Raw genomic sequence first — 26,986 nt, forward strand, 5'->3', positions numbered from 1 at the left:
TGCGGAGAATGGGTGCTATACATTCATCAGAAAGAGTTTCTTTCTTTCTTCTTCCTTCCTTCCTTCCTTTATTCATTATTTATTCTTTATTCATTCATTCATTCACCCGTTCATTCATGATTCATTAATTCATTCATCCATTCATTCATTCCTTATTCATTCTTCCTTCCTTTCTTCCTTCATCTACTGATTCTTCATTCATTCATTCATTCATCCATCCACTCTCTCTCCTTCCTTCCCTCCCTTCTTTCTTTCTTTCTTCTTTCATTCATTCTTTATTCTTCGTTCATTCATTCATCCACTCTCTCCTTCCCTCCCTCCTTTCTTTCTTCTTTTATTCATTCTTTATTCTTCATGCATTCATCCATTCATGCATTCATTCATCCATCCCTCCCTCCCTCCCTTTAATGATTCTTCATTCATTCATTCATCCATCCATTTTTTCTCTCCCTCCCTCCCTCCCTCTCTTTGCTCCCCTTTCTCCCCCCCCCCCCCCGTGTTTGTGTGAGCCTGGGTGCAAAGCAATTGCGGCGCCCCTGGCCGGTCCCTTCTCCGCGCCTTCCCTTTGAATGCAGAGCCTGTGCGAGGGAGGCGGCGGGATGGAGGCGCCTGGTATCGTAGCTCCTCCCCGCGTGCCTTCACCTCCCAGCCCAGCCCAGCCCAGCCCAGCCCGCCTGAAACCCAATAACCGCGACCATCCAGCCATGCCTCCCCTTCCCGCCGGCGCCGACCAAGACGCGCACAGGAGCTTCGGAAGGTGCAGCCGGCCGCCAGAGCCCCCGGGGAGCCTTCCCGCGCACCGCCCGGGCCGAGGGAAAGGGCCAAGCGGCGGCCAGCATGCCGGCTGCGGGTGGTCGGCCGGGCGGCCTTTTGCCTGGCTGGCTGGTCCTGGCGCTCTCCGGCACTCTGGCTTGGGCGCCGCCGCCGCCGCGGGTGACGCTCCTCTGCCCGCCGCTCTGCCACTGCGAGGAGGACGGCGTGGCGCTCTCCGCCGACTGCTCCGAAGGGGCGCTGGGCTCCGTGCCCGCCGGCCTCGGGCCCTTCACCGCCTACCTGTAAGCCCCGCGCTGTCCGGCGCTTCGCCTGCGGCTTCTCCCGGGGAGGGGGGGAGGGAAGGGCAGAGCTGCCTGCCCGAAATCCAAGGGCGACTTTAGCCGGATCCCGAAAGGAACGGAGGAGCATCTCTTTCTCTCCCTCCCTCCCTCCCACTCTTCCTCTCTCTCTCTCTCTCTTCCTCCGCCTGTCTCTGTCTCTCTCGCTCTCCCTCCCTTCCTCCCTCTCTCTGTCTCTCTTTCTCTGTCCCTCTCTCTGTCTCTCTCTCCCACTCTTCCTCCGCCTGTCTCTGTCTCTCTCGCTCTCCCTCCCTTCCTCCCTCTCTCTCTTTCTCTGTCTCTCTCGCTCTCTCCCACTCTTCCTCCGCCTGTCTCTGTCTCTCTCGCTCTCCCTCCCTTCCTCCCTCTCTCTGTCTCTCTTTCTCTGTCTCCCTCCCTCTCTCCCATCCTTCCTCTCTCTCCCACTCTTCCTCCGCCTGTCTCTGTCTCTCTCGCTCTCCCTTCCTCCCTCCCTCTCTCTGTCTCTCTTTCTCTGTCTCCCTCCCTCTCTCCCATCCTTCCTCTCTCTCTCTCTCTCCCACTCTTCCTCCCTTTACCTCTGTCTCTCTCCCTCTCCCTCTCTCTCTCTCCCTCCCTCCCTCCCACCCTTCCCCTCTCTGTTTGTCTCTGTCTCTTTCCCACTCTTCCTCCATCCGCCTCTGTCTCTCTCCCCTCTCTCTGTCTCTCTCTCCCACCCTCCCTCTCTATTTCTGTCTCTGTCTCTCTTTCCCTCCCTCTTGTTCCCTCCCTCTTCTATCTCTGTCTCTCCCTCTCTCTCTCCTTCCCTCTCTCCCTCTCTCCTATCTCTGTCTCTCTCTCCCCCTTCTTCCTTCCGTCTCTCTCTGTCTCTCTTCCTCCCTCCCTCTTTCTCTCCCTCCCTCTGTTTCTGTCTCTCTCTCCCTCCCTCTCTCTTTTCTGTCTCTCCCGCCATCCATCCCTCCCTCCCTCTCTCTTCTCTGTCTTTCCCTCCCTCTTTCTCTCTCTCTCTCCTCAGCAAAGCCTGTTTATACTGTGATGATGTTCTGCTTGCGTTACTGGTTGATTGCTACGGATCAGCGGAAGCAGAGCTTGTTTGCAAGGCAGATTCTGGCTGTTGCAGAGTGTATTTATCTTGAGTAATTAGGGGAAACTGCGATGGGCATCCCATCTCTCTCCCCCTCCCTCCCTCCCTCCTTAAATCAAGGGGGCCGGGATCCTTGGGGGGGAAGCCAACATCCAACTTCTCCCCGCGGCTTGGAAACCGACGGGGTTGGGGATGGGGAACCCGAACCCTGGTAGGGAAGAACCGCTTGAAGTTTCGCCCCCATTGGTCCTCGCCGCCTCTCATTCTGCGCTTTGGAAAGGTGTTCGCCCGTCTATGTGTAGCGTAGCTGAAGGAACGCGTAGCAAAACCGGGGACAATCCTCGTCTCCCCTGCGCGCTTCGTGCCGTTGTCTCCGAGCGGCGCTTTCGCTTTGAAACCAGACAGCCGCCCGCTCATGAATAGAATAGAATAGAATTTTATTGGCCAAGTGTGATTGGACACACAAGGAATTTGTCTTGGTGAAGATGCTCTCAGCGTACATAAAAGAAAAAGATACATTTGGCAAGAATCATGTGGTACGACACTTCATGATTGTCATAGGGATCAAATAAGCAATGAAGAAACAATCAATATTAATAAAAATCTTAGGATACAAGCAACAAGTTACAGTCATACAGTCCTAAGTGGGAGGAAAAGGATGATAGGAATGATGAGAAAAACTAGTAGAATAGAAGTGCAGATGAAAGAGAGTTTGCAAACTGAGGCAGAGAAGGTTTAGCTAAACTTCCCTGCGCTGGCGAAGGAAGTGAAAGAATTTGGCTTTGCTTGAAGAAATCATGCAAAGAGACAATGCAAAAAAAAAAAAGTTGGAAAAGGTTGCCTGGAAATTTTTGGAAGATGTTTTGTGGGATACGGGACAAAGAGAGTTTGTCTCTGTCTGTTTCTTCCCCCCTGTAATCGATGTTTTTCAAATTTGGCAACTGACAGATGGGAGGACTTTCAACTTTCCCAGAGTTTCCCACCCCGCACCTCAAAAGTTGCCAAATGTGAAAAACGCGGTGCTAAATAAGCTACTGTGAGCACAGCCTTGCCTAGAGGTTGGGGCAAGGAGTTGGTGGGAGCTTTGCCTTTGGGTCTTGCTGCATTTCTGACTTCCTTGTGGGAGAACACTCACACCTTGTATCTCCTGCCAAGCCAGTTTTTCCCCTTTAAGAAGAATATATACTGCTCAAGAAAAAATAAATAAAGGGAACACTCAAATAACACATCCTAGGTCTGAATGAATGAAATATTCTCATTGAATACTTTGTTCTGTACAAAGTTGAATGTGCACAACAGCATGTGAAATTGATTGTCAATCAGTGTTGCTTCCTAAGTGGACAGTTTGATTTCACAGAAGTTTGATTTACTTGTAGTTATATTGTGTTGTTTAAGTCTTCCCTTTATTTTTATTTTTTTGAGCAGTGTACTTATAGTTTCAAGAAGAAAACTGGATTTTGTTAAAATTCAGGAGTTAATGCAATTGTCTTATCTCCCAGACTTTGGCTTTCTGTTTGCTGTTTGGGTGTTTCTCCTGTACACCAAGCTGGGTTGAGGGAGAAAGACATATTTAGTAATAATACTAATAATAACAGAGTTGGAAGGGACCTTGGAGGTCTTCTAGTCCAGCCCCTGGTTAGGCAGGAAACCCTACACTACTTCAGACCAATGGTTATCCAACATCTGCTTAAAAACTTCCAGTGCTGGGGCATTCACAGCGTTGGAGGCAAGCTGTTCCACTGATCAACCATTCTGTCTGTCAGGAAATTTCCCCTTAGTTCTAAGTTACTTCTCTCCTTATTTAAGAAGGAAACTTTTCTAGATAATTGAGGATTTCCTCTACAGTGCAAGATATCGAACTATGGTGAGCTATGCATAGCCAACATATTGGCTCAGGGTGGCCAAAGTTCTATATCCAGAGTCCTTCTGCAAAAAAAAAAAAAAGGGGTGGTGGTGGTGGTGGTGAAAATTAGTGAAAATCTTGACTTCACCGATGAAGCCTTATTGGGAAACTGAAAGAATAGAATTGATCAAGTCAAAGTAAGTCCTCATATTAGTCAACCTAGTGGCTCCATAAGCAATCCTATTAAACAATTGAGGTCAGCCCTGAACCTCAAAATATTATTTCCTATATATAATACTTTGAATGAATGATACAATGATATTTGATCAAATTGCTGCCCAAGCTCTGGATCCAATCTTTGTTCAACTTTATTAAAATATATACATTGTAAAGAAAAATGACATGTAAATATAATTGGTATTATCATCTAAATAACAAGTACATATTATTGGTATTATCATTTGTATTTGTATTTGTATTTACAGTATTAGATTTGCATGCCGCCCCTCTCCGAAGACTCGGGGCGGCTAACAACAATATAAAAAGACAATGTAAACAAATCTAACATTAAAACAATCTAAAAAACCCCAATTTAAAGAACCACTCATACATACAAGCATACCATGTATAAATTCTATAAGCCTAGGGAAATTTTGCAACTATCCTTGATTAATAGGGTTTTGGGGGGGAAATGCAGTTGGCCATTCTTTCTCTTTTGGTAGAAGTATCCAGTGTGCCTTCTGGTTCCACGCAATAAATATATTGGTCTTCCGGAAGGCCTTGAAAACTTGGCTTTGCCGGCAGGCCTGGGGCCATTGATAAATTTGATACCATCTTAATCTGGCCACTAAGAATATGAATGACTTCTTAATGGGTTTTAGATTATTTTATACTGTTTTTATATGTTGTACACCACCCAGAGTCTGGAAGGAGTTGGGCAGCCTATAAATAAATAAATAAATGAATGAATGAATGAATGAATGAATGAATAAATAAATACACTACATACATACATACATACATACATACATACATACATACATACATACATACCATGGTTGGGAGACTCTCCCCTTTAAAAATGCAACTTTTTCAGTCCATGGCATTATATTTGCACAATATATGTGAACAACTGGTTTCTTTCTCTACTGTTCCCACCCTACTGGACTTCCAAAAGGCCATGAAGACTTGTCTTTGACTGGGGGCTGTGAACGTTAACACCTAGGCATTGGCGAACGGTGATTGACTGGTATATATGTGTGTTTGATTTGATAATTCATTAGGGTTTTTATAATGGGGTTTTTACTGTTTTTATTATTTATATTAGACTTTTGCATCTTTGTATCGTATTGCAGTAATTCCTTGCTACTTCACGGTTCATCTTTTGTGGATTCGCTATTTCACCTGTTTTCAAAGGGGGCTTAAATCCATTAAATATTCATAAAATTCTTTTAGAGTACTACTGTACTATTAAAGAAACTGGTAGTTCCAGCTGAGAAACATTATAGAATGACTGTTTAATGCAAAGGGTGGGTTTTAAAAGTCCAAATACTTGTTAAATACATAAAATAATATTTTTCCTCTAGTTCATGGAAATTTGTTTTTCACGAGTGGTCTTGGAACACATCCCCTGTGAAAAACGAGGGATCACTGTATTCATTGTTGTGAGCTGTCCTGAGTCCCATGGGATTCAGCGGCATAGAAGTCAAATAAATGAAATCAAATTAAATTTCTACAGAACACACTTAGGAGTCTAACAAAGTGAAAAAAGGGTGGCCTAATTTGGAGTTCATCATGCAGCATTATTTATAGTCTTCTGCCTCATGCATCCCAGTGGCCGGTTAGGTCCCACAGAGTTGGCCTTCTCCAAGTCCCATTGACCAGACAATGTCATCTGGCAGCGCCTAGGGGAAGAGCCTTCTCTGTGGTGGCCCCAGCCCTCTGGAATGAAGTCCCTCTAGTGATATGTACTGCCCCTCCCTCCTAGTCTTTCATAAAGCTCTGAAGACCCATCTCTGCCGGCGGGACTGGGGACTGTGAACCACGAGTCTGTCCCCGGCCGATATGAATGATTGAATTGGGTGAATGTGGATGACTGACTGCATAAGGGGTTTTAGATTTTTATTAATTTTGTATGTGTCTTTTAAAAATAATTAGATTTCTCATATACATAAAAATAATTAGATTTCTCATATACGCATATTTACAATGTTGTACGCCGCCCTGAGTCGCTTCAAGAAGGGTGGCATAGAAATCTAATTGATAAATCAATAATAAATAAATTACATGGTAGGCTAATGTTAAAATGCTCTTAAGGGACCCAGTCCACCCCTTAATTCATCCAAATCTGCTTTGTATTCAAGGCCTTGCCAAAAAAGCCTTTCCCTTCTCGGCCAGCCCTATAGACACCCAGAGATAGGCTCCTGATTACTTACAGAAGTAATTTACTTACAGAAAGCCCTGCTTACACCTTTGTGTAATTACTTTACAAGTCTTTGAGCTGCAGCAGCAACAGCAGCAACTGTTGATGGTGCTTCCCCTGGTTTGAGTTCCTATAGCTGGAAATGCTAGCAGGACTGAAAGCTATGCTGCAAATCAGCACCCCTTTTAAGGCTAGCGACAACTGCTCTATTTGTTTGGTGCTGAACTAGCCCTGGGTTTGACACGGCGATCTTAGCCACAAGGTCAACACAACCAGTCTCTCATCTCAAAGCTGGAATGCAGACTGTACATATGAACTTCTGTGAGGAAGACTCTTCATCTTCCGGGCATGAGCACAAAAATATTAAAGGGGCACCGAAGGTCCTTTTCCACTGTAGCTATGAATTTAGAATTAGGCTACATTAAGGAAGAAAAGTGATTTAATATCTTTCAAGGAAAAGGTCTTTGAGAAACTTTGGAGTAGAGAAAGAGTGAAGAAAAAGCTTAAGTACCTCCCTCTCTTTTAAATTCTGTCTTGACACATCTTTGATTTTGTGGTTTGTTAACATGTGCATTCTTGCACTTATTAATATATCCTGGATAATTTGATCCTTAGTAGTCATAGTTCTATTGAGATTGCCAGATCACCTACGATAACCTTCTGTAATGAGGAGCTTTTGGGGGATTTTTGAGTGCAACTCCCATCTTTGGCGTAGCTGACTGAAAATCGAGCCCTACTCCAACGCAAACAGGAGATTCAAAGAATCTACTAAAACGTTTATTCTGGCTATGGAAGCTCGAAGCCTGGGTGTTAAAAGTTAAAAGTCTTGGGCAGGAAGCATTTTTTAGTCCAATTAGAAGGCTCTGAATTTAGGCTATCTGCAAATATTAATTGCTTTCGATTGATATCTAACATTGTTTATGAGCAGGCTTATGAATAAATCTAAAGGTCTGATATAAATGCAAGAATTGTAGGGTAGATCTGGAAGTTTAAAAAAATCTGGGCAAACCACTTCTAAATGTTTGCCAAGAAAATGACACTGAGTTCCCTATGTAGTTACCTAGAAGTCTAGCTAAGCTCAAAAGAGTCTTTAATCAATTATAACTTTTCTAGGAACATACCTCTAGGACAGTGTTTCCCAACCTTGGCAACTTGAAAATATTTGGACTTCAACTCCCAGAATTCCCCAGCCAGCAAATGCTGGCTGGGGAATTCTGGGAGTTGAAGTCCAAATATCTTCAAGTTGCCAAGGTTGGGAAACACTGCTCTAGGAGACAATAATTCAGTTTCAGCATGTGGTGGCGCCATTGACAGTTCTTTATGGGAATCAACCTTACACTGTAAAATAGTCTCCAAAATGCATCCTTAAATAAAGAGCTCCTCCAACTTTTTAATTTCTGAATAAACCCCCCCCCCATCATTGTTTTTTTAATCTTTCCTTTGCATTTCACCGAACCCTTAGGTCTCCTGCAAATTCTCTAAAAATCAAATGGAGTCTATTGTGAAAATATTTAATATAGAATAGTAAAAATAACTAGATCGCCCACATCACTGCTTAGAAATCTTTTGATCATGGTAGCAATAACATAAATTTAACTTAACGTATTCAGATCAATTTTCTGGCTTGCAAAACACATTAAACCATGCATTAGTAATATGAATTGGATTCACACAACAACATACGAGGAAAAATCTGCATTTTACACCTGCAAATATATAGATAGGGCATTTCTATCCAAAAGTAAATGAAGTGAATTTAGTTACATTGGTTTTATTGCCAGGACTAAAACTCTTCCAGTGCGACATAATATAGCAGTAAGGAAGTCATTATGTATTGAATAAAGTAGCTCAAGAGAAAAAAGGAATCATTTAGAACTTGATTAAATAGTTATTTTTTAAACAGATTTATTTGCAGTCACTGAGTATTTTATTCTGCCACGACTGATTTCAGCCCAGTCCAGCTACCCACACACTTTAGATTATAATTTTTTCAATAGTCACATGGCCATGAGGCAAAGGTAGTAATATAAGATTAAATAAATTTATTCATCTCCTTCAACTTTTTTTTTTTGGGGGGGGGATATAGCATTAATCTTTAACCCAGGTAAGCCTCTTGATTGAAAGACTATTAGATTTAGGATATCTTAGGAGTGTAGGTATGACTTGGGAAGTGGGGGGAAATATACTTTGAAGGAGAAAGTAACAAACTATTCCTGAAGAGCCAGCTTGTCTTAGTGACCCTATGTTGCTCTTTTTCCAACCCAGTTCAGCTATTTGGTGTGTCGTATTGTAATACTGATTATAGCAATAAATAGCAATCTCTCTAGTTATCTCAATTTTGTTTTCTCTTCTCCACTGCTTGAACTTGTGCTAGCTGAAATTCAAGTCAGTAGATGTTCATTTTCTTCAACATTCTTCACCCTTCTTTGGAATTTCACACCCTATGTATGAATTTGATATTCAAGCACCATCTTTCCCCTGTCCCTGCTAAATTTCTTGTCGAATGCAAACAGGATAGACAGTGAAAAGTTGTACAATCTCTTATCCCGGGCAAAAATCTGTCCCGAGTTAACTTGAGTTGAGTCTTTTCATCCTTCTGGGTAGTGAGGAAAAGGTGTTAGAATTTAGTATTTGAAAATACCAAAAAGCTTCTATCTCCAGTACTAGCATTAGAATGTGGGTGAGCATTGGATAATAATTGTATTCATTCAAAAGAAGATGTAGAAATGTTATTGCTAGATTCAAGAAATTGCTTGCTGGTTGGATTGAGGCAGAAGGGGAAAATCTGGGACATAGTAGATATTTGTTGAACTACAACTCCCAACAGCCATGGCCAACGATTAGAGTTAAATAGGGTCCAAATGATGTTAGAGCTACATCGGTTATGAAATTTCCTCTGTATTTCAACTGTTTTGCTTAATTCAGTCCATTCACAGATTTTTCTTGCAACATGATTTTGAATGTCTCTTTAGCAAAATGCTTTTTACTACTACAACTTAAAGTTTCTGCATCTACTTAAAAAAGAGCCAACTCTATATGTCTTGAAAAACACAGAATGTAGAATATTGGTGTTATTGCCACACAGAGGTTTCTAAGTAAAGTATCCAACTAAGCATTTAGGCTACTAACAAAGTTGGTGGGTACACTAATGAGTACTCTAAGGAATACACATAAATATATAAAAGTTCTAAGGAGCTTCAATTTTATGATTTTTGTCTGTTCAATTTCATCTTCCAAAGATCTTGTGTCTTCACGTTATTTATTTTGTAGCATAGCAGTTCATGAATCTTCTCTCATTTGCATGGTAGTGGACAGTGGATGTAATTATGCCTTCTGCTAAAATAGCCAAGGTATTTTTATTGGTCAGAAAGCAAAGGCTGCAAAAGAGAATTATGTTTGTAGAGAGAACAAGTATTACTTATATTAGTTATGTGCTAATCATGACAGGTTTTACATTCTGAAATCCAAATTAAGCATTCTTGTTCATCTTACATTCAAATTTAGAACAGGGAGATTAAGAACAGATTCTCCAGCAAGGGAGATTCTAATTTCCATTTCAAAAATCTCAAAATAACAAAGGCTCTATTCTCGGCCACATTCTGCTTCAAACCAGATAGCAGCATATATAGTCAGAGACTGTATTTGTGGCATTTGGTCCTAAACCATTTATTAAAACCAGCACCATGAATCCACAAATGAATCAGAACTAGTGAAGATGCTGTAAAGCTACTAGTATATGTGTCATACACTAATTTCCATACAGTAGATACATGTTTTTATATTGTCTATGGCTTTTGGACTCCCTTCAAATAACCCCTTGGAGTGTATCATGCAGGAATCTTGGAAGAATAAGTCAAAAATTAATCTTTGCTTTATTTTTGTTTATTGATTTGTTTATCAAATTTATTTGGTGTCCTATCTCACAAAAAGCATACATTGAGTCAATTTATAAGGACAATCATTATTAAAATTATAAAACAATAATAGAGGTACTCTGGACAGTATACAATTAAATACTAACAAATATAATATTAACCAAATCATTGACCCATCTCAGAATTTCACCAGTCACTGGTGATCCACAGATCTGGTAGCATAACCAGATCTTAGGAGTAGGATCTGATAGGATCTGGTACAATCTCATAGCCAGATATAGAGCCTCGGTGGCGCAGTGGTTAAGTATGCAGTACTGCAAGCTACTTCTGCTGATCACCGGCTGCCAGCAATTTGGCAGATCGAATCTTAGTAGGCTCAAGGTTGACTCAGCCTTCCATCCTTCCAAGGTCGGTAAAATGAGGACCCAGATTGTTGGGAGCAACATGCTTACTCTCTGTAAACCGCTTAGAGAGGGCTGTAAAGCACTGTGAAATGGTATATGAGTCTAAATGCTTTTGCTATCTTGATGACTTCGTGAAGATTAACACGGATGGAACTAATCTTACTTCAGGAGGTTGAGGCAGAAGAACATTTTATAAAATGGACACCATAGTATAGAACAGTGTTTCCCAACCTTGACAACTTGAAGATATCTGGACTTCAACTCCCAGAATTCCCCAGCCAGCGATTGCTGGCTGGGGAATTCTGGGAGTTAAAGTCCAGATATCTTCAAGTTGCCAAGGTTGGGAAACAATGGTATAGAAGACCCATCTTCTTGGACCCACCAGTTGGGACCTCACAGTATGTCTTCTCTACCATATCTTATTGGACAGGCAGCTACGTTTGGGGAGAAGCACTGTCTTGGATAACCCAATCCCATGCCATGAGGGGGTCTAAAGCACTTTGAATTTGACCTGGCAATCAATGCAGTTCATGGAGCAGGGATATAATATGTGCCACTTTAGTGCCACATATAACTAACTGCTTGGCTGCTGTATCCTGCATCAGTTGAAGCTTACAGGTCCCTTTGAACAGCAGCCTAGGACTCCTAATTTTAAAAAAATTGAAGAAATCCCATTCTATATTCATGCCTTGAAGAATGGTGATCAAATAGGATTGCTAAAGTTATTGGATTGTTAAGTATAATACTTGTGTAGGCAGGATAATATGAATAAAGTAACCTGAGCCTACTATGATTAATATGTAGAAATATTTAAGACAACACTAGACCTCCAAGCCATCCGATGAAGGAAAATCACATGCCACCATGATGATACAATGGAATTAAGCCTAATAATGTTAAAGCTGGCAATTAAATGTCTTATGGAAATATGGAAAAAGTAAAACGTGAGATAAGTCATTCCAGATGCCATATTACATTTTGTCTCTGGCAACTGAAGAAGTTGAGAAGCCAATTGATTGGTTTGTTTTATAGCAAAATATTGCCGTAAATTATACAGCAGTGCAATGTTACATGCACATGTTTGTAAGGAAATAAACATGTCCTTATGGTCATGTGTGTACATTCATGCATTTAGTCCTTGTCAACCTTGGCGCCCTCCAAATGCATGCATTTCAGTTTCCACAATTGTTAGCCCTGCTGACCAGAAGTGTCAGAGAATTGACATATCTGGATTAGATAAGGGGGAATGAGCTACATATATCAGGTCTCAAGTTCTATGAGCAGAGCACCATTTTTGCACAAATAGTCACCGCTAGCTCGTTTTTCTCCCCAAAACACTTGGTCCCATTTTCATTCTTACTCAGTTTTAAGCTAAGCTTTCCCACCTCTTCTTACTTGTCAGCAGTATCTGATGATCTCTGATGATACAATAATTACCTTCTAACCACTTTTTTTGGTGTTTTCATCCTAAAGATTATATATATAATCCAGCGAACTTCAGTTCTCTCTCAGCCTCCTAGTTTTGAACAGGGGATGCCATGTAAATGATATTAGAACTGTCTCTCCTGATTAAACATCAAAAAGCAGAAATAATAATATACTATTAATTATATGGCATAATTATGGTATAAAATGATTAACACTTAACTCTATTCCAGCAGATTCATTGTAGGGATTGTAATACGATAAGCAAAGCAATTTAAGCATTCAGAACTGCTATTGAAGTGCTAACTAACATTGTAAATAAGAATTAATTAAGCAGCTAAATTTACTGCACAGATGAGCCTTTTCATGGATCTTAACCACTTATGATGCTATTGATAAAAGCTGTAGTGTCAGCAATATGGAACTGTTTTTAATTTTTCTTAGCAGAAAGTTTCCAATTTAGGGAAATTCATTTAATCCCTGCAAATGAAGCACTGGGCTGTCCCTTACAAAGATGAGGAAACTGTATATCTCAAGCTGTCACTGTATACCAATTCCAGCTGTCCTTGTTAGCATGATCAATAATGGGGCATTCTGGGAGATGTAGTCTTGCAATATCTAGAAGTCCTGCTCCGAGTCCTCGGAGAGGGCCGGCATACAAATCTAATAAATTATTATTATTATTATTATTATTATTATTATTATTATTATTAGTATTAGTATTAGTATTAGTATTAGTATTGTTAGTATTATTATTAGTATTATTATTAGTATTATTATTATTAGTATTAGTATTATTAGTATTATTATTATTAGTATTATTAATATTATTATTATTATTATTAGAAAGTTTCTATATTTACAAGACTAGCACATCATAATGGCGTTGATGAAAAACACTAAGATGGATAAGCTTACCCAAACATTAAACAACACAAAAAGACACTGCTGCTCTCTTTTGGAGCTCATGGCCTATTGCTATTGTCATTGCACCTGTTCTAGGTGAGCCATCGACGGAATTAAAAGTCACCCACACTCAAGGGATAGTATACAAAAATCTATAATGATTACAAAAAGTCCAGGTATAAAATGGTTAATAGTCCAAGGTATAATTATTCCATTCTGGCAGTGATCCCAGGCTAATGTCTCTGAGATAAGGACAAGTCCAGGCCGGAGGCCAAAGACTCATTAGGAAACTTCCTTTGAAGTGTTTCTGTCAATCAACCAAACTCACATATCTTTGTAATCTCTCCGATGATGCAGATTGCATTGTTTTAAAGCTGACTTAAAGCAGAAGTGCTCTTTTAACTCCGGAGATCACGCACAGCCATGATTTGGGAACATTGTCTATCACAATCACTTCTCATGGGATTGTCCCTTAAATATTGACAAGGCGTGGCCAACTGTTCCCTAGAGCTACTAACACCAAGATCCTTTCTTTCTCAGATACTCTTGCCTGGACATAGTTCTCCACACCCTGGCATCTAACAAGGGCTCCTCCTCTGTTTCCTCATCCTCTGACTCACTCAATACCATAATTGGAGGTGCTACACTCTCTGGTGGGTCCTCAGTCTCTAACTCCTGATCACTCTGACTCTCAGACTCAGGTGTAAAGAACACTGGCCTAGGATACCAATACACATCCATCTCTCAATCTTCATGTGAGAGAAATAATTCATGTCGCAGGCCAAAGTCTCAAACTCAAAATGATGGCTTTGGCCTGACATCATGCCTCCCTGACTCCCTCTTGTCTCATTCCTCTTCCTCCTAGAGAAGCAATTTATAAATCTGCCAGGACAGTGCAAGAATTGAGCTCATACCTTTAAATCTGTATGCTAGGAGGACTAACTACTGATTATGGGAATTTGGGACTTGCTTTGAACAGCCTTTAAAAAAAATCCGGCAGGGCTGGGATTGCCAAAGGGTGAATGAGGGGAGCATAGGGCAGCCATGTCACATATTTCAATTCTTTTTTTTTTTTTTTTTTTTTTGCTGCACCTGCTGAGGTTTAGGAACTAAGCAAAGAGAATGATGAGTAGTGTTGGACGAACCGAACTTGCAAAGTTCGGGTTCGTGCTGAACTTTGCAGTGTTCGGCATGCCGAACCCGAACCCGGACTTTTTTAAAAGTTCAGGTAAAGTTCGGGCTCGGGTTTGGCTGAACACCTCAAAACGACGACGCCTGGGAGGAGAGTGGGGAATCCCATCGTGGGATTTCCCACCTCCTTTTGCTTGCGGCCCTGAAAGCAAAAGGAGGTGGGAAATCCACGAAGGGATTCCAGGGGCGGGGCTTTGATGTCACGGAGACTACTTCCTGGCCAGCCGAAATGGGGAGGAAGGAGTCTCTGTGACGTCAAATCCCCGCCCCCGGAATCCCTTCATGGGATTTCCCACCTCCTTTTGCTTGCAGCACCACTGTAGCATCCTTTTCTGTAAAATAAAAGGAAGCAAAAGGAGGTGGTGAATTCCCCACCTCCTTGTTTATTTTTACAGAAAAGGACGCCGCAGCAGCTTGCTGAAAGCAAAAGTTCAGGTTCTGGTTCGGGTTTGGGTTTGGCGAACTCACCCGAACTTCATGGCAAAGTTTGGGTGAGTTCGCCGAACCTGAACTTCGTTGGGTTTGTCCAACACTAATGATGAGAGCTTCATATTTCTAAACATGCTTAAGATTAGAAATTGATTTTATTGTAGCTTCTCTTTCAGTTCATTTTATTCCTTTTCTGATGACTGGCAAGCGATAATGAACACACAAACAAAAACAAATTCTAATTTATTAAGGGTGAACAGAAGTTTGTAAGCAGATATCTAGTGTCAGACAAGGACGGTACTCAGCAGTTTTCCCCACCCAACTTGGCAATGTACTTTGAGGATACTTCCACTTTTTCAAACTTCGTTGGGTTGCCATTTCCAATACAGTGTACCTCCAGACAGTATGATCCATACCAGCTAGGAACTGCAAAGGATCACAGTTCAACTCTCTAGTCCACATTTTAGAAAGGATGTTATCTTAGGGAAAGATGCAGGTGGTAGGAACCAGTGAATAAGTACTATCAACAAGTTGTAGCTAAGAGTAAAAATGTCACTATGATGGCAGCATGATCCCTGCAGCGCACAGTTGGTGCCAAACAAAAGGAAGAGACAAAGGAACAATTGAGAAACAACGGGTGGGACGGGAGTGTCAAATTCTTCTTTGCCTTTAGTTTCCCTCCTGAAATGCCTCTTCATTTTTGTTTTTCTTCCAATGTGATTTACTTCCAGTCTTGGAGTCTGGCCAAGGATTGGGTGGTACATACCAAAATAGTTTCAGCTTCATATGCCATGCAGCTTAAAAACAGCTGGTGACTAACACGGGCAGACTGAAGATAAATACAGCAAAGGCATATAGAGGGAGCAAGAATAGTCCTAGAAACTAGCTAGAATTAGATGGTGATGCCTCAAGTAGTTGCCCCTGTCTTGGGAGGATGACAACTGAAGTAGAAAGGTATGCAAAAAGTAAGGAAAATTTGATAAGGATTCTGCCATCTTTGATATTGAATGAGCATCATCATGGTTGCAAAATCCTCTAAGTATTTCTCAGCCTTAGCATCCTTAGGTTTCATGGACTTCATCTCCCAGAATTCTCCAGACTGCACTGAAACAGTTCTAGCACTGAAACATTGATCTAGATCAGTGTTTCCCAACCTTGGCAACTTGAATATATTTGGACTTCAACTCCCAGAATTCCCCAGCCAGCGAATGTTGAAGAATTCCCCAGCCAGTTGAAGTCCAAATATCTTCTAGTTGCCAAGGTTGGGAAACACTGATCTAGATTGCAAATATTCTAAGGATATTTGGATTCAATCGCAGGAGAAGAATCAGCAGAAAAATCAGATAGAGTGTCATCGGGGTTTTCCTTTTTAATTTTTCTTTAATTGAACACACAAAACTACAAAGCAAAAAATTCCACATTTTTAAAAAAGTAAATAAAGTCATAAAAGCAAACAAGCATATTTTCTGTTTTTAGATCCCCCCCCCCCACCATGTGAGGAAAATGAACATGTATTTATTTAAATTTGGAAAAGATTCCCCACAGTTGGCGTAGCCTCTTTTCAAAGCACTCACTTGCATAATCCAAATACCATTCCCAAACAACCATCCTGAAGAGTAATTTAGTAATCTGGGTCTATTTATAAAATTAACTATTACAAATGAAGCGAAACTCAAAGACAAATTCATAAAGGGCACCTCTGTAATTCTAGGGCTACTGCAAATGGCCAACTATGAATTATTAGCCTGTGTACCATGGAACACGAACTGTATTAAAATGGCATTATAAGCTTTTTCTGTAGAGCATTTCAAGAAAGATTTAAAGCTAAACACACAAAACTGTCTTCCTTGCCTTTCCTTCCACCTCTTTCCAAGTACTCTCTGGAGAGTAGCAGTCTAGCATAGGTTTGAAGGAACAAATTCCACCCCCCATAAAAGGACCCCCTTTTTCAGGGGGGGAGTGAGTCAGCCATACCTGTATTTGTGGGAGTCATTCCTGGCACCTCTTGGCTCCCGGCAGCCGGAGGTCCCACTACAAAGGCACCCCAGGGAGACGAAATAGTTTCCAACCAAAAACGTCCCCCCAGGGCAGCAATTAATAACATTCCCTGTGTTCAAAGGGAAGGTGAGGCCCAGGCATGGCAGCATCTTGTTGGGACCCGGCCTGCTGCAAACAAGAGAACCGCAACCAAGAGGAAATGCCTTCTTTTGAGAGGGATGGGTGTGGGACCAAGAGACAGGAGCTGCAGAGAATATGCCACAATTTCTGCCCCTGAGACACTGCGGGGTCATCTGCCCAAGGCGATGTGCCCATGCTAAAGAGGAAAGCTCTAGTAGATGGCCTTGGGACCTACGATATACAGTGGCCTCACTGGTCCTTTCTTTAAAATGTCTGTACAAAAACAGCAATGTTATTGTTATGGAGCAGCGATTGTTATGGAGCAGCGATTTGCATAACCACCACTGATTGGCTAATCTAGTGGCGGGAGAAATAAACTGCTGACAGTGGCTAGCAGGGAAGCCCTTAAAAGCACCTTCGCTGCAGCCTGTCAGCAGTCCGTATTAGTTCTAAGTAATAGACAATAAAGTTGCTGAACTGTTCCTTCTTTTATGTGCAAAGAAGAACCACAGAACAAAGGCACCTTGTGGCATCCATGACCCTCTTAAGAAGCAAGCACTGACCTGCTCTGGCCAACCTAGAGGATGAACACAACACAAACATCTCCAGCTCCAGTCTTCTTTAATCCAAAGACAAAAGAATGGTGAACCTATATGTCTCGTTTCCTCATGTTCCTGGAGGCAAATAACTTCCAGGATTTATTGGACAACAGGAAGAGGGCTCTCTTCCTCACCTACTTGGGCCCCAAACATACAAGGTGGTACAGATTCTGGTGGCACTAATGAACATCAAATCCATCTCCTGGTAAACCCTGCAGACCAAGCTAGCCGAACGCTATGAAACCTCAGCCCCTCTGATGGTCAGCAGAAATGAGTTTTACCATCGGCGCCAACATGACTTAATGGCTAAACTCTGGGAAATAGCATCCAAGTGCAAGTTCATCAACCCAGAGGAAATGATGAAGGATAAAATTATCCTAAGCATGTGGGACCTAAATTTGTAGAAGAAGTTGTTGATCCAGAGGGGAGCAACCTTTAAAGAAGAAACCAGAGCCTCAGAATCATTGGAAAACTCTGCAGCCAATATTTGTAAAACCAATACCGGAACCCATCCACAGACCAGTTGGATGACTGAGGTTCAGGAGGAAGAGGAGGAAAATGAAGACAGCAAGAAAGGAGGGTGAGCCTCAGAGATTTTGACCAAAGGCAGCTCCATTGTCCTGGCCACGTAGGGGCCATGCTAGAGCAACCTGCAAATTTAAAGATGCCATTTGCTGCCGCTGCCAAAAGCAGGGCCACATTGCTGGGGCTTCCAGAGCCACTCAACCTGCCCCATTCCCTGGGACCCAGGAGACAAAGCCAAAACTGTCCAGGGGGACAATAGTGCAGGCGAAGGGACAATTTTAATTACCAAAACTCCAGGGGACTGTATCACACTGTGAGCCATTCCAATGCCAACCCAAGGGGAAAAGTTCCATATAACCATGACAATACAAGGTTTTCCATGCAACATGAAACTGGACACTAGCTCTGCCTTTACTGTCATGGCCTGGGGAGTCTTGAAGCAGCTCATGCCCACCATCACAAGACAACAGCTAAAATCACAGAACATAAGACTAAATGATTTCCTTGTGCTCGGCCAAGCAGAGGTCCCAATCAAATTTAAACATTTCAGTGAAAAAATACCATTAGTGGTCATTGAAGGACACAGACCATGACTTGTAGGAGTAGAATGTCTAGAGCCCCTCAGTATCAGCATCATTGGACTACATCAAATACAAGGAGACAAGATGGACAAGCTCATGGCTAACTTCCAGTCTTCGATTGTGGGCAAAGTAAATATAAAGTCAGGCCCTTATCATTTAACCTAAACCCCAGTGTAACCTTATCAGACTCAAGGCCCACAGAGTCCCATTTGCACTCTGACCTAAAGTGGATGAGCAGCTGGACAGGTTGGTAGACCAAGAGGTCCTGGAACTGGTTGATTATGCCATCTGGGAATCATCCATCATGACCCCAATGAAGCCAGATGGCTCGATTAGGGTGTGTGCTGACTACAAAGGGACCATAAATAAAGCCCTGCAGTCAAATGCTTACCCCATGCCCATTGTATAGTATCTATTACATTTGCTGGGCAATGATTTTTGCAAAACTTTACCTAGCACAGGCGTAACAGCAACTACCTGTGGATGCAGCCACAGTGGAAGCCCAGACTATAGGAAAGCATTTAAACTCAGGGGAGTGTTTAAATGCAATCACATTGATCCTTGCAATTTGAGTCAGTGTGGCCTTGGGATGTTCCAGAGCATGCCATCTTGTATGCCATCTTTTTAAAATAGAAGGCAACCATTCTAGCCTCTCCATAGGCTTCTGGGGAAGACAACCACGTGGACTTGAGAACAAAGAGAGGCCATTGCTTTTGTCATGGTAAAGGACCTATTTTAGTCAAACAGCATGTTGATGCAATACCGCAGGACCCTCCCACTAGTGTTAATTCACCTTTTGGACTGGAGGCAGTCCTCGGCCACCAAGCTGACCAAGGCAAGATTTAGCCTGGAAGTGAGGAAAAACTTTCTGACTGTGAGAGTATGTATCCCCATTTTGTGTTTAATGTTTGTATGTCTGTTTGTCTATTTTATGAAAATCAATAAAAAAAATTAAAAAAAAGAGAGTGATCAACCAGTGGAATAGCTTGCCAGCAGACATTGTGAATGCCCCAATACTTGTGACCTTCAAGGGGAGATCGGACTGCCATCTGTCTCAAATAGTGTAGGAATTCCTGCTTTTATTGGTGGATTGGAATAGATGACCTGCAAGGTTCCTTCCAACTTCAACAAACGAATGAATGAATGAATGAATGAATGAATGAATGAATGATAAATGTGGCACAAAAATATAGAACAGCTGGTATATTAAATTAGCTAACCTTGGCAGCCAGTGTGAATATTCCTGGATCAAGACATTTTCAGTTGTCTAAGAATAACAAAGTATTACAGGTAAATAAATATCTGCATTGATCTGTTTTTGTGTAGATCAGGGCTGCTAAACTTTTCCTGGGCCACACTTTGTTTTTTATTATCATGGAAGTAATGGACAAATGTAGCTTGCTTGCTTGCTTACTTTCTTACGTACTTACTTAGTAAAACTCTTATTAGATAATACATAATTTGAATACATGAAATGAATAAAAGTAAAAGGGAACATTAGGACAGGGACAGTAGGCATGCAGGTGCATTTATGCACCTCTTACAGACGTTTTAGGAATGCGATGAGGTCAGGAATGGGTTCTAACTTATCTGGCCGCCAGTTCGCTTCCTCCTGCCTGTGAATCGCAGTACAAAAAACATGGCTTCTGCACATGCGCAGAAGCAAAAAAGAGATTCTGTGTGTGTGCAGAAGCCCAAAACAAGATGGCAGCGCTTATTGCACTGCCAAGAGAGCCAGTTCAGGGGTGTGGCCAGCTGGTGATCACTAGTAATTTGGCAAGTGGGGGAAAATGTCCGCTATCAGTTCTCTAGAACCAGTCTGAACCCACCTCTGGATGAGGCCAACAGTAGATAGTCTAAGGTTAAAATTTGGGGGATGAAACCAGAGAGTTGGGTAGTGTATTCCAGGCATTGACCACTCTGTTGCTGAAGTCATATTTTTTGCAATCTAGTTTGGAGCTTACACTGACTTTTCATTTGATCTAATTAAAAAATGGTAATACAGTAACTTTTTTTATAAAAAACCATGCTAAAAATGCAATTTGGCAAAACCTTGCAGATCTTGTTGGGGGCAGTGTTGTTTGGGGCCTGGCACTGTGTAAATCTGATGTAAATGAGTTCTCAAACAGTTTCAATATATGAGACATTGATCATTGGAACAGAGTGCTGTAGATCAAGCTCAGTGGAGTGGAACTAAGAATAATACTGTGTACTTGGTTCTCAGAGGAAATATAGCAGACGGAATGTAGCAGACTGTTCTCCACAAGGTTTCTGTAACTTCCCAATTTCTACTTGCCAGTTCTCATTTTCCAGCCATAGGTGGATTCAGGATATTGCAGCTGACATCCCAATTTGTGTCACTGATCATATCCTTCTCTCAATCCAGAAGCCGGGCATTCTGAGAACTGAGAAGATGGTAATTAATGTTGGCTTTCTTTCCTGATAATCAACAGGGCATGTGGCACTACAAAGACCTTGCCACTCAGTCTAAATGAATTTCCCTTCATCTTATTCTGCATTCATGTCCTATTAGTCCTGGAAGACTTAAGTTAAAACAGGCACCGGGCATGGCTCTCACCCAGTTATGACAGCATCAGTGTTGATTGAGACAGACTCCATAAGCATTGCAAAGCCTTGGAGGAACCAAGCTCAGGTTTCACTCCAGCACCCATATTGGACTGTCCTTCCTGTAATTTATTTTATTTATTCATTTATTTTGTCCAATACACAATAATACACAATGAAGGTAATAGAGGACACCTTTGAGGAAATAGAATTAGAGAAAGAATAGAAGAGAGAATATAGGATAAAATAAATCAATGAGAGAATCGAAGATAGAAGAAAAGATATATGGGATATAGAAGATATAGGGGAGACAATAGGACAGGGATTGGAAGGCACTCTAGTGCACTTATGCACGCCCCTTACTGACCTCTTAGGAATCTGGAGAGGTCAACCATGGACAGTCTAAGGGTAACATGTTGGGGGTTAGGGGATGATACTACAGAGTCCGGTAATGAGTTCCACGCTTCAAACACTCTATTACTAAAGTCATATTTTTTTACAGTCAAGTTTGGAGTGGTTAATATTGAGCTTGAATCTGTTATATGCTCTTGTGTTGTTGTGGTTGAAGCTGAAGTAGTGGTTGACAGGCAGGATGCTGCAGCATATAATCTTGTGGGCAATACTTAGATCATGTTTAAGGCGTCATAGTTCTAAGCTTTCTAGGCCCGGGATTGTAAGTCTAGTTTTGTACGGTATTCTGTTATGGGAGGAGGGATGCAGGGCTCTTCTGGTGAAGTATTTCATTTTCTGTGGCAGAGTGTCTGAAATCTAGATGACATTTTTATGTCTCTTTACAGTAAGCTTCCAAGTCCTACAAAGGCTACAGGATTCTTGTCAGTGATCTCATGGGATTTTGGGTTCCAGATCAGTGGCTTACCAGCAGAGCTGAGAATAGTATAGAAATGTTAGTTTGCCTAGATCTGATTGTGCTGGCAAACAGATAAGGACTAGGGCTGCTCGCTTTGTTCTTAAATAATTTTGCTATGCCCCTGTTGGAAGAAATATCCATCTGGTTCAGTTCCAAGTAGGGAGAAAAACATTGAAAACATGGAGGCTCATTAGAAAGATGGTTTATTAATTATTATTATTATTGTTGTTATTATTATTATTATTATTATTATTATTATTATTTATTGGATTTGTATGCCGCCCCTCTCCGTAGACTTGGGGCGGCTAACAACAGTAGTACAAAACAGCATGTAAATCCAATACTAAAACAGTTAAAAACCCTTATTTGTAAAACCAAACATACATACAAACAAACAAACATACCATGCATAAATTGTAATGGACAGGAATAATGGGTTTGAGGTCCTGGACATTTCAACATACGGAAGAGAGAGAAAGAAAGAGAGAGAGATTTATACCCTCGCTGTCCTTGCCCTTGAGCTTCCTGTTCCTGTGCAAGAAATGCATTCTGTTGGTTGTCAGACTCTCGGGGGGCTATGCAGGGGTCATAGCTGAGGTTGTCTGAGATAAGTTTAGTTGAACCTGACTGGGTGATGCAATGAAGGGGCTTGATTGTGCCACGTGGCGATCTCTGCTGATTATGTCTGCTCCTATTATGTCTTGGAGGGTCATGTCTTAATCCCATCACCCTGGAGCTGAAGGTCTAATTGCCTTGTAGATAGGCTGCCCCAGTCCTGCTCAATGGGCACCAAATATCTGCTGAATGCAGGGAGCGGCTCTTTGTCTTCAAAAACATGTTTCTCCTTTTCTCAGTCAGGGAAATATAATATTCTGCCTTTTTAATACTTCCTAATATTTCCATTCTTTTAGGAGAGGTGAGGGGTGCTAACTTTCTATACACTGTTGAAGTCTGTCATACTCCAATATAGATGTGGTTCTCAAAATGTAGATACAGGGTTTTCTATACAGTTTTCCTATACAATTAAATTATGGGTACAGATTCAAATATTTTAAGTGATCTAATATTCATTTATTTTATTTATTTATTTATTTATTTTGTCCAATACACAATGAGGGTTTTAGTGAGTATATATCAATACACACATAGTAAAATACATGATGAAGGTTATAGAAGAGATACTCATAGTAAAATATATCTAAAAAATAATAGAAAAGAAGATATAGGAATAGAATATATAGGAATAGAATATATAGAATGTATAGAATATAGGAATAGAATATATATATATATATATATATATATATATATATATATATATACACACACACACACACACACACACACGCACATACATACATATACACATATATATAGGAATAGAATATATCAATGAAAGAATAGAAGAGATATAGGAGATATAGCTATATATATATATAGGATTTGGAAATTTCTGGTGACGTTTCGACGAGGTCTCACTCGTCATCTTCAGGCTGGTGTTTCTGTCCTTGTTCTCAGGCGAACACTGCGAGACCTGAGCTGCCTTCCTTCTATAAATACTGGTGGCTGGGTGTGGTTTGATGGCTCAGCAATTGCCTGCTGTGTAGAAACTTCCTGGTGAGTCAGTGGGGTAACAATTGGGGTCGTTGATGTAGCTGAGGTATGTTGATTAGTTAATGGTTGTAGATTAGGCGTGATATCCTGAGTAGTTGGAACTTGCAGGCTACTTGATTGTTTTACAATGTGTGTTCTGAGTCTGGTTTCTATGGTTGGGATACGTTTGAGGGCTGGTTTCCAGATGTCTGGTAAGCGAGAGGTATCATCCCGCTTGTTCAAATGAACAAGCGGGATGATACCTCTCACTTACCAGACATGAACAAGCGGGATGATACTTCTCGCTTACCAGACATCTGGAAACCAGCCCTCAAACGTATGAAGATGACGAGTGAGACCTCGTCGAAACGTCGCCAGAAATTTCCAAATCCTACATGGGAAGAAACCCGAATATGCCAAGACCGTCATACCTGTACCCGTGAAAATCTACGAAAACACACACACATACACACACACACACACATATAGATAGATAGATATAGATATAGATATAGATAGATATAGCTTCAACTCAGAGACTCCTGGAAACTATATAGTCTGTACTAAAAATTTCAGGTGAAACAAATCAGAACATCCTCACCAGAAGCTATTTCCTATAACTGACAATTATAGCTCATTCCAAACAGGTACTTAGTCAGTTTACTGGATTAGTAAACGAGAGACGTGGCAGGCGGGCAAAAGGCGGCTATGGCTGTAGGGAGCTGACGCCGCGAGAGGCGTGGTGAGCGGGCGAAAGGCTGTGGCAGGGTGCAGAGTGCTGCCATGAGAGGTGTGTCGGAGGGGGGCAAAAGGCAGCACAGAGCCACCATGACAGGTGTGGGAGGGAGAATGGTGGCGGGCAGCGGTGAGCAGCCACTTCCCTTTTTTTAGCCTATTTCTGGGTTTTTCACTTCTGCTCATGCGCAAAAGTGAAAAAACTCAGAAATTTCATCCTCACGCAAGATTTGGCTTCTGTGCATGTGCAGAAGCCGAATCCCGCGTGAGGTGCGTGTGTGCTCCCAACCCATTCCAGTAGGGCTGGGAATTGTAGACCGCCCCTGCCTTATATGTAAACGAAAACAAACAGTTGAAGTGGAGAACCTGCTGTATTTATGAAGGTTGTGATTTTTGAGTAAGCAGAATGTTTTGGAGTGACACAGTGGACCACTTTGTTCTTTTCGTAGATTAAGAAACTCTGAAGGAGGGAAGGGTCCATGAATGAAGATTCCTTGTTTGATTCTTCATTATGCAGGAATCAAAATTTTTATTTTTATTTATTACTTACTTACTTACTTACTTACTTACTTACTTACTTACTTACTTACTTACTTACTATCACCTATAGGCAAAATGTTATACCTCTGCCACAGAGGTGGGTTCCTGCCAGTTCTAACTGCTTCTTTAGAACCATTAGTAAACTGGTAGTGACATCACAGAGCTGTTTTTGTCAGTGCTAGTCCATGGGCACCACAATCTTGGATTTTTTTGATTATTTTCCAGGAAGGTATTGGAAAGATTATTTTCCAGAAAGGTATTGGCCATTATGTTATTAATTATGACTAGACTTTACTAAACGAACGTTGAAATATTGTAGCAAGCTCCATTTACACAACCAATTGGACAGAATATTACTTGACATCATATCAAACCTAGTACTTCAAGGAATAGACACTTGCAGTTCATCTACGTTCACTCATTGATTAACCTGGAACTGGTGAAGGAGCAAATGCCTGAGGAGGATAGTTGGTTTTACCTCAGCTTTTCTCCAAACTGGGCAGGTCATCTGCCTCCTTTCCAGTCTCACAAAGTGAGGTGAATGTGAGGTAGTAAAGGTTCTCAGCACACTTCAGGAGTAAGTAAACATCTGAACCTGAGTCATCCTTGTCAGAGTCCCAATATTTTACACTATCGTCATTCTCCTATGAATTCTGGCCTAAAGGTAAGCCTCATGCTGTGTACAGTACTTGCAGACTAAATGCAATCAGCTTGTTTACTTTTACTAATGTGCTGCCAAGAACATTGCCATCTGTCTATTGCTGCTCTTAATGGCTCCAGAGCAAGGGTCTCCAATCTTGGCAACTTTAAGATTTGTGGACTTCAATTCCCAGAATTCCTCAGCCAGCCATATTTATGAGCATTGCAGTGCCCCAAGGAAGGAGTAGTTCAGACTGGTTCAGACTGCTTTGCTCAAACTAGTAGTGACCCATCGGTGATGTTATGATGACATCATGGACCTGGTTCATGGCCACCACCATCTTTTAAAAAAAATTCTTTGAATTTTTCTTTGATTATTATAAACTTTTTTCCTTCTGTTTGGAACCCATATCGCATCTCAGACATTAACACCCTTGAAAATGTCTAGATACTTCACCAGAAGAGCCCTTCACTCCTCCACTCGAAATAGAATACCCTATGAGACTAGACTTTCAATCCTGGGCCTAGAAAGTTTAGAACTAAGACGCCTTAAACAAGATCTAAGTATTGCCCACAAGATCATATGCTGCAATGTCCTGCCTGTCGGCGACTACTTCAGCTTCAACCACAACAACACAAGAGCACACAACAGATTTAAACTTAATATTAACCACTCCAAACTTGACTGTAAAAAATATGACTTCAGTAACCGAGTTGTTGAAGCGTGGAACTCATTAGTGTCATCCCCAAACCCCCAACACTTTACCCTTAGATTATCTACGGTTGACCTATCCAGATTCCTAAGAGGTCAGTAAGGGGCGAGTACAAGTGCACTAGAGTGCCTTCCGTCCCCTGTCCTATTGCTCTCCTATATCTCCTATACCTTTCTTCTATTCCTATATCTCTTCTTCTATTCTTTCATTGATATGTTCTATTACTATATCTTCTTTTCTATTACCTCTTAAATATATTTTACTATGAGTATCTCCTCTATAACCTTCATCATGTATTTTATTATGTATATATAGATATATACCCACTAAAACCCTCATTGTGTATTGGAATAAGTAAGTAAGTAAGTAAGTAAGTAAGTAAGTAAATAAACAAATAAATAAATAAATAAATGCACAGAAGCCAAGTTTCTGGTACTGTGTATGTGGTCACCGTCCTGCTTTCGGGTTTTAAAAAATTATTATTTTTGTATTTTTGACACTGCGCATGCACCCACAAGGCACACCTACGTGGCACAGGCGGAAGCAAACTAGTAGCAAGGTAAGTTAGAACCCACCCCAGTCCCAAGGTCATGTGATTATCTGTTGCAACCTTTTGACAGACAAAATCAAGGGACACGCCAGATTCACTTAGCAAGTATGTTACTAACTTATCAACTGCAGTGATTCACTTAACCCAACTGTAGCAAGAAAGATCGAAAAATGGGAGAAAACTCATTTATCAAACGTCTTACTTAACAACAGAAATTTTGGGCTCAGTTGTCACAAATTGAGAATTACCTGTACATTTCAAAGGGACTTACTCCTAGCAAGGCTTTTAAACTATGTGGCTCTGAACATTAT

General features: G+C 41.3%; 1 protein-coding gene across 1 annotated transcript in view; it reads left to right on the forward strand.

The window, feature by feature from the left end:
- Positions 1–837: 837 nt before the first annotated feature.
- Positions 838–26,986, forward strand: part of LGR6 (leucine rich repeat containing G protein-coupled receptor 6) — a 188,369-nt gene continuing 162,220 nt past the window's right edge. Inside the window, exon 1 of the mRNA XM_070748943.1 lies at positions 838–1,055. Within this exon, the coding sequence (XP_070605044.1) occupies positions 838–1,055 (218 nt within the window). The remainder of the gene's footprint in view (positions 1,056–26,986) is intronic.

Source organism: Erythrolamprus reginae, chromosome 3 (assembly GCF_031021105.1).
Source record: "Erythrolamprus reginae isolate rEryReg1 chromosome 3, rEryReg1.hap1, whole genome shotgun sequence".
In the NCBI taxonomy this organism is placed as follows: Eukaryota; Metazoa; Chordata; class Lepidosauria; order Squamata; family Dipsadidae; genus Erythrolamprus; species Erythrolamprus reginae.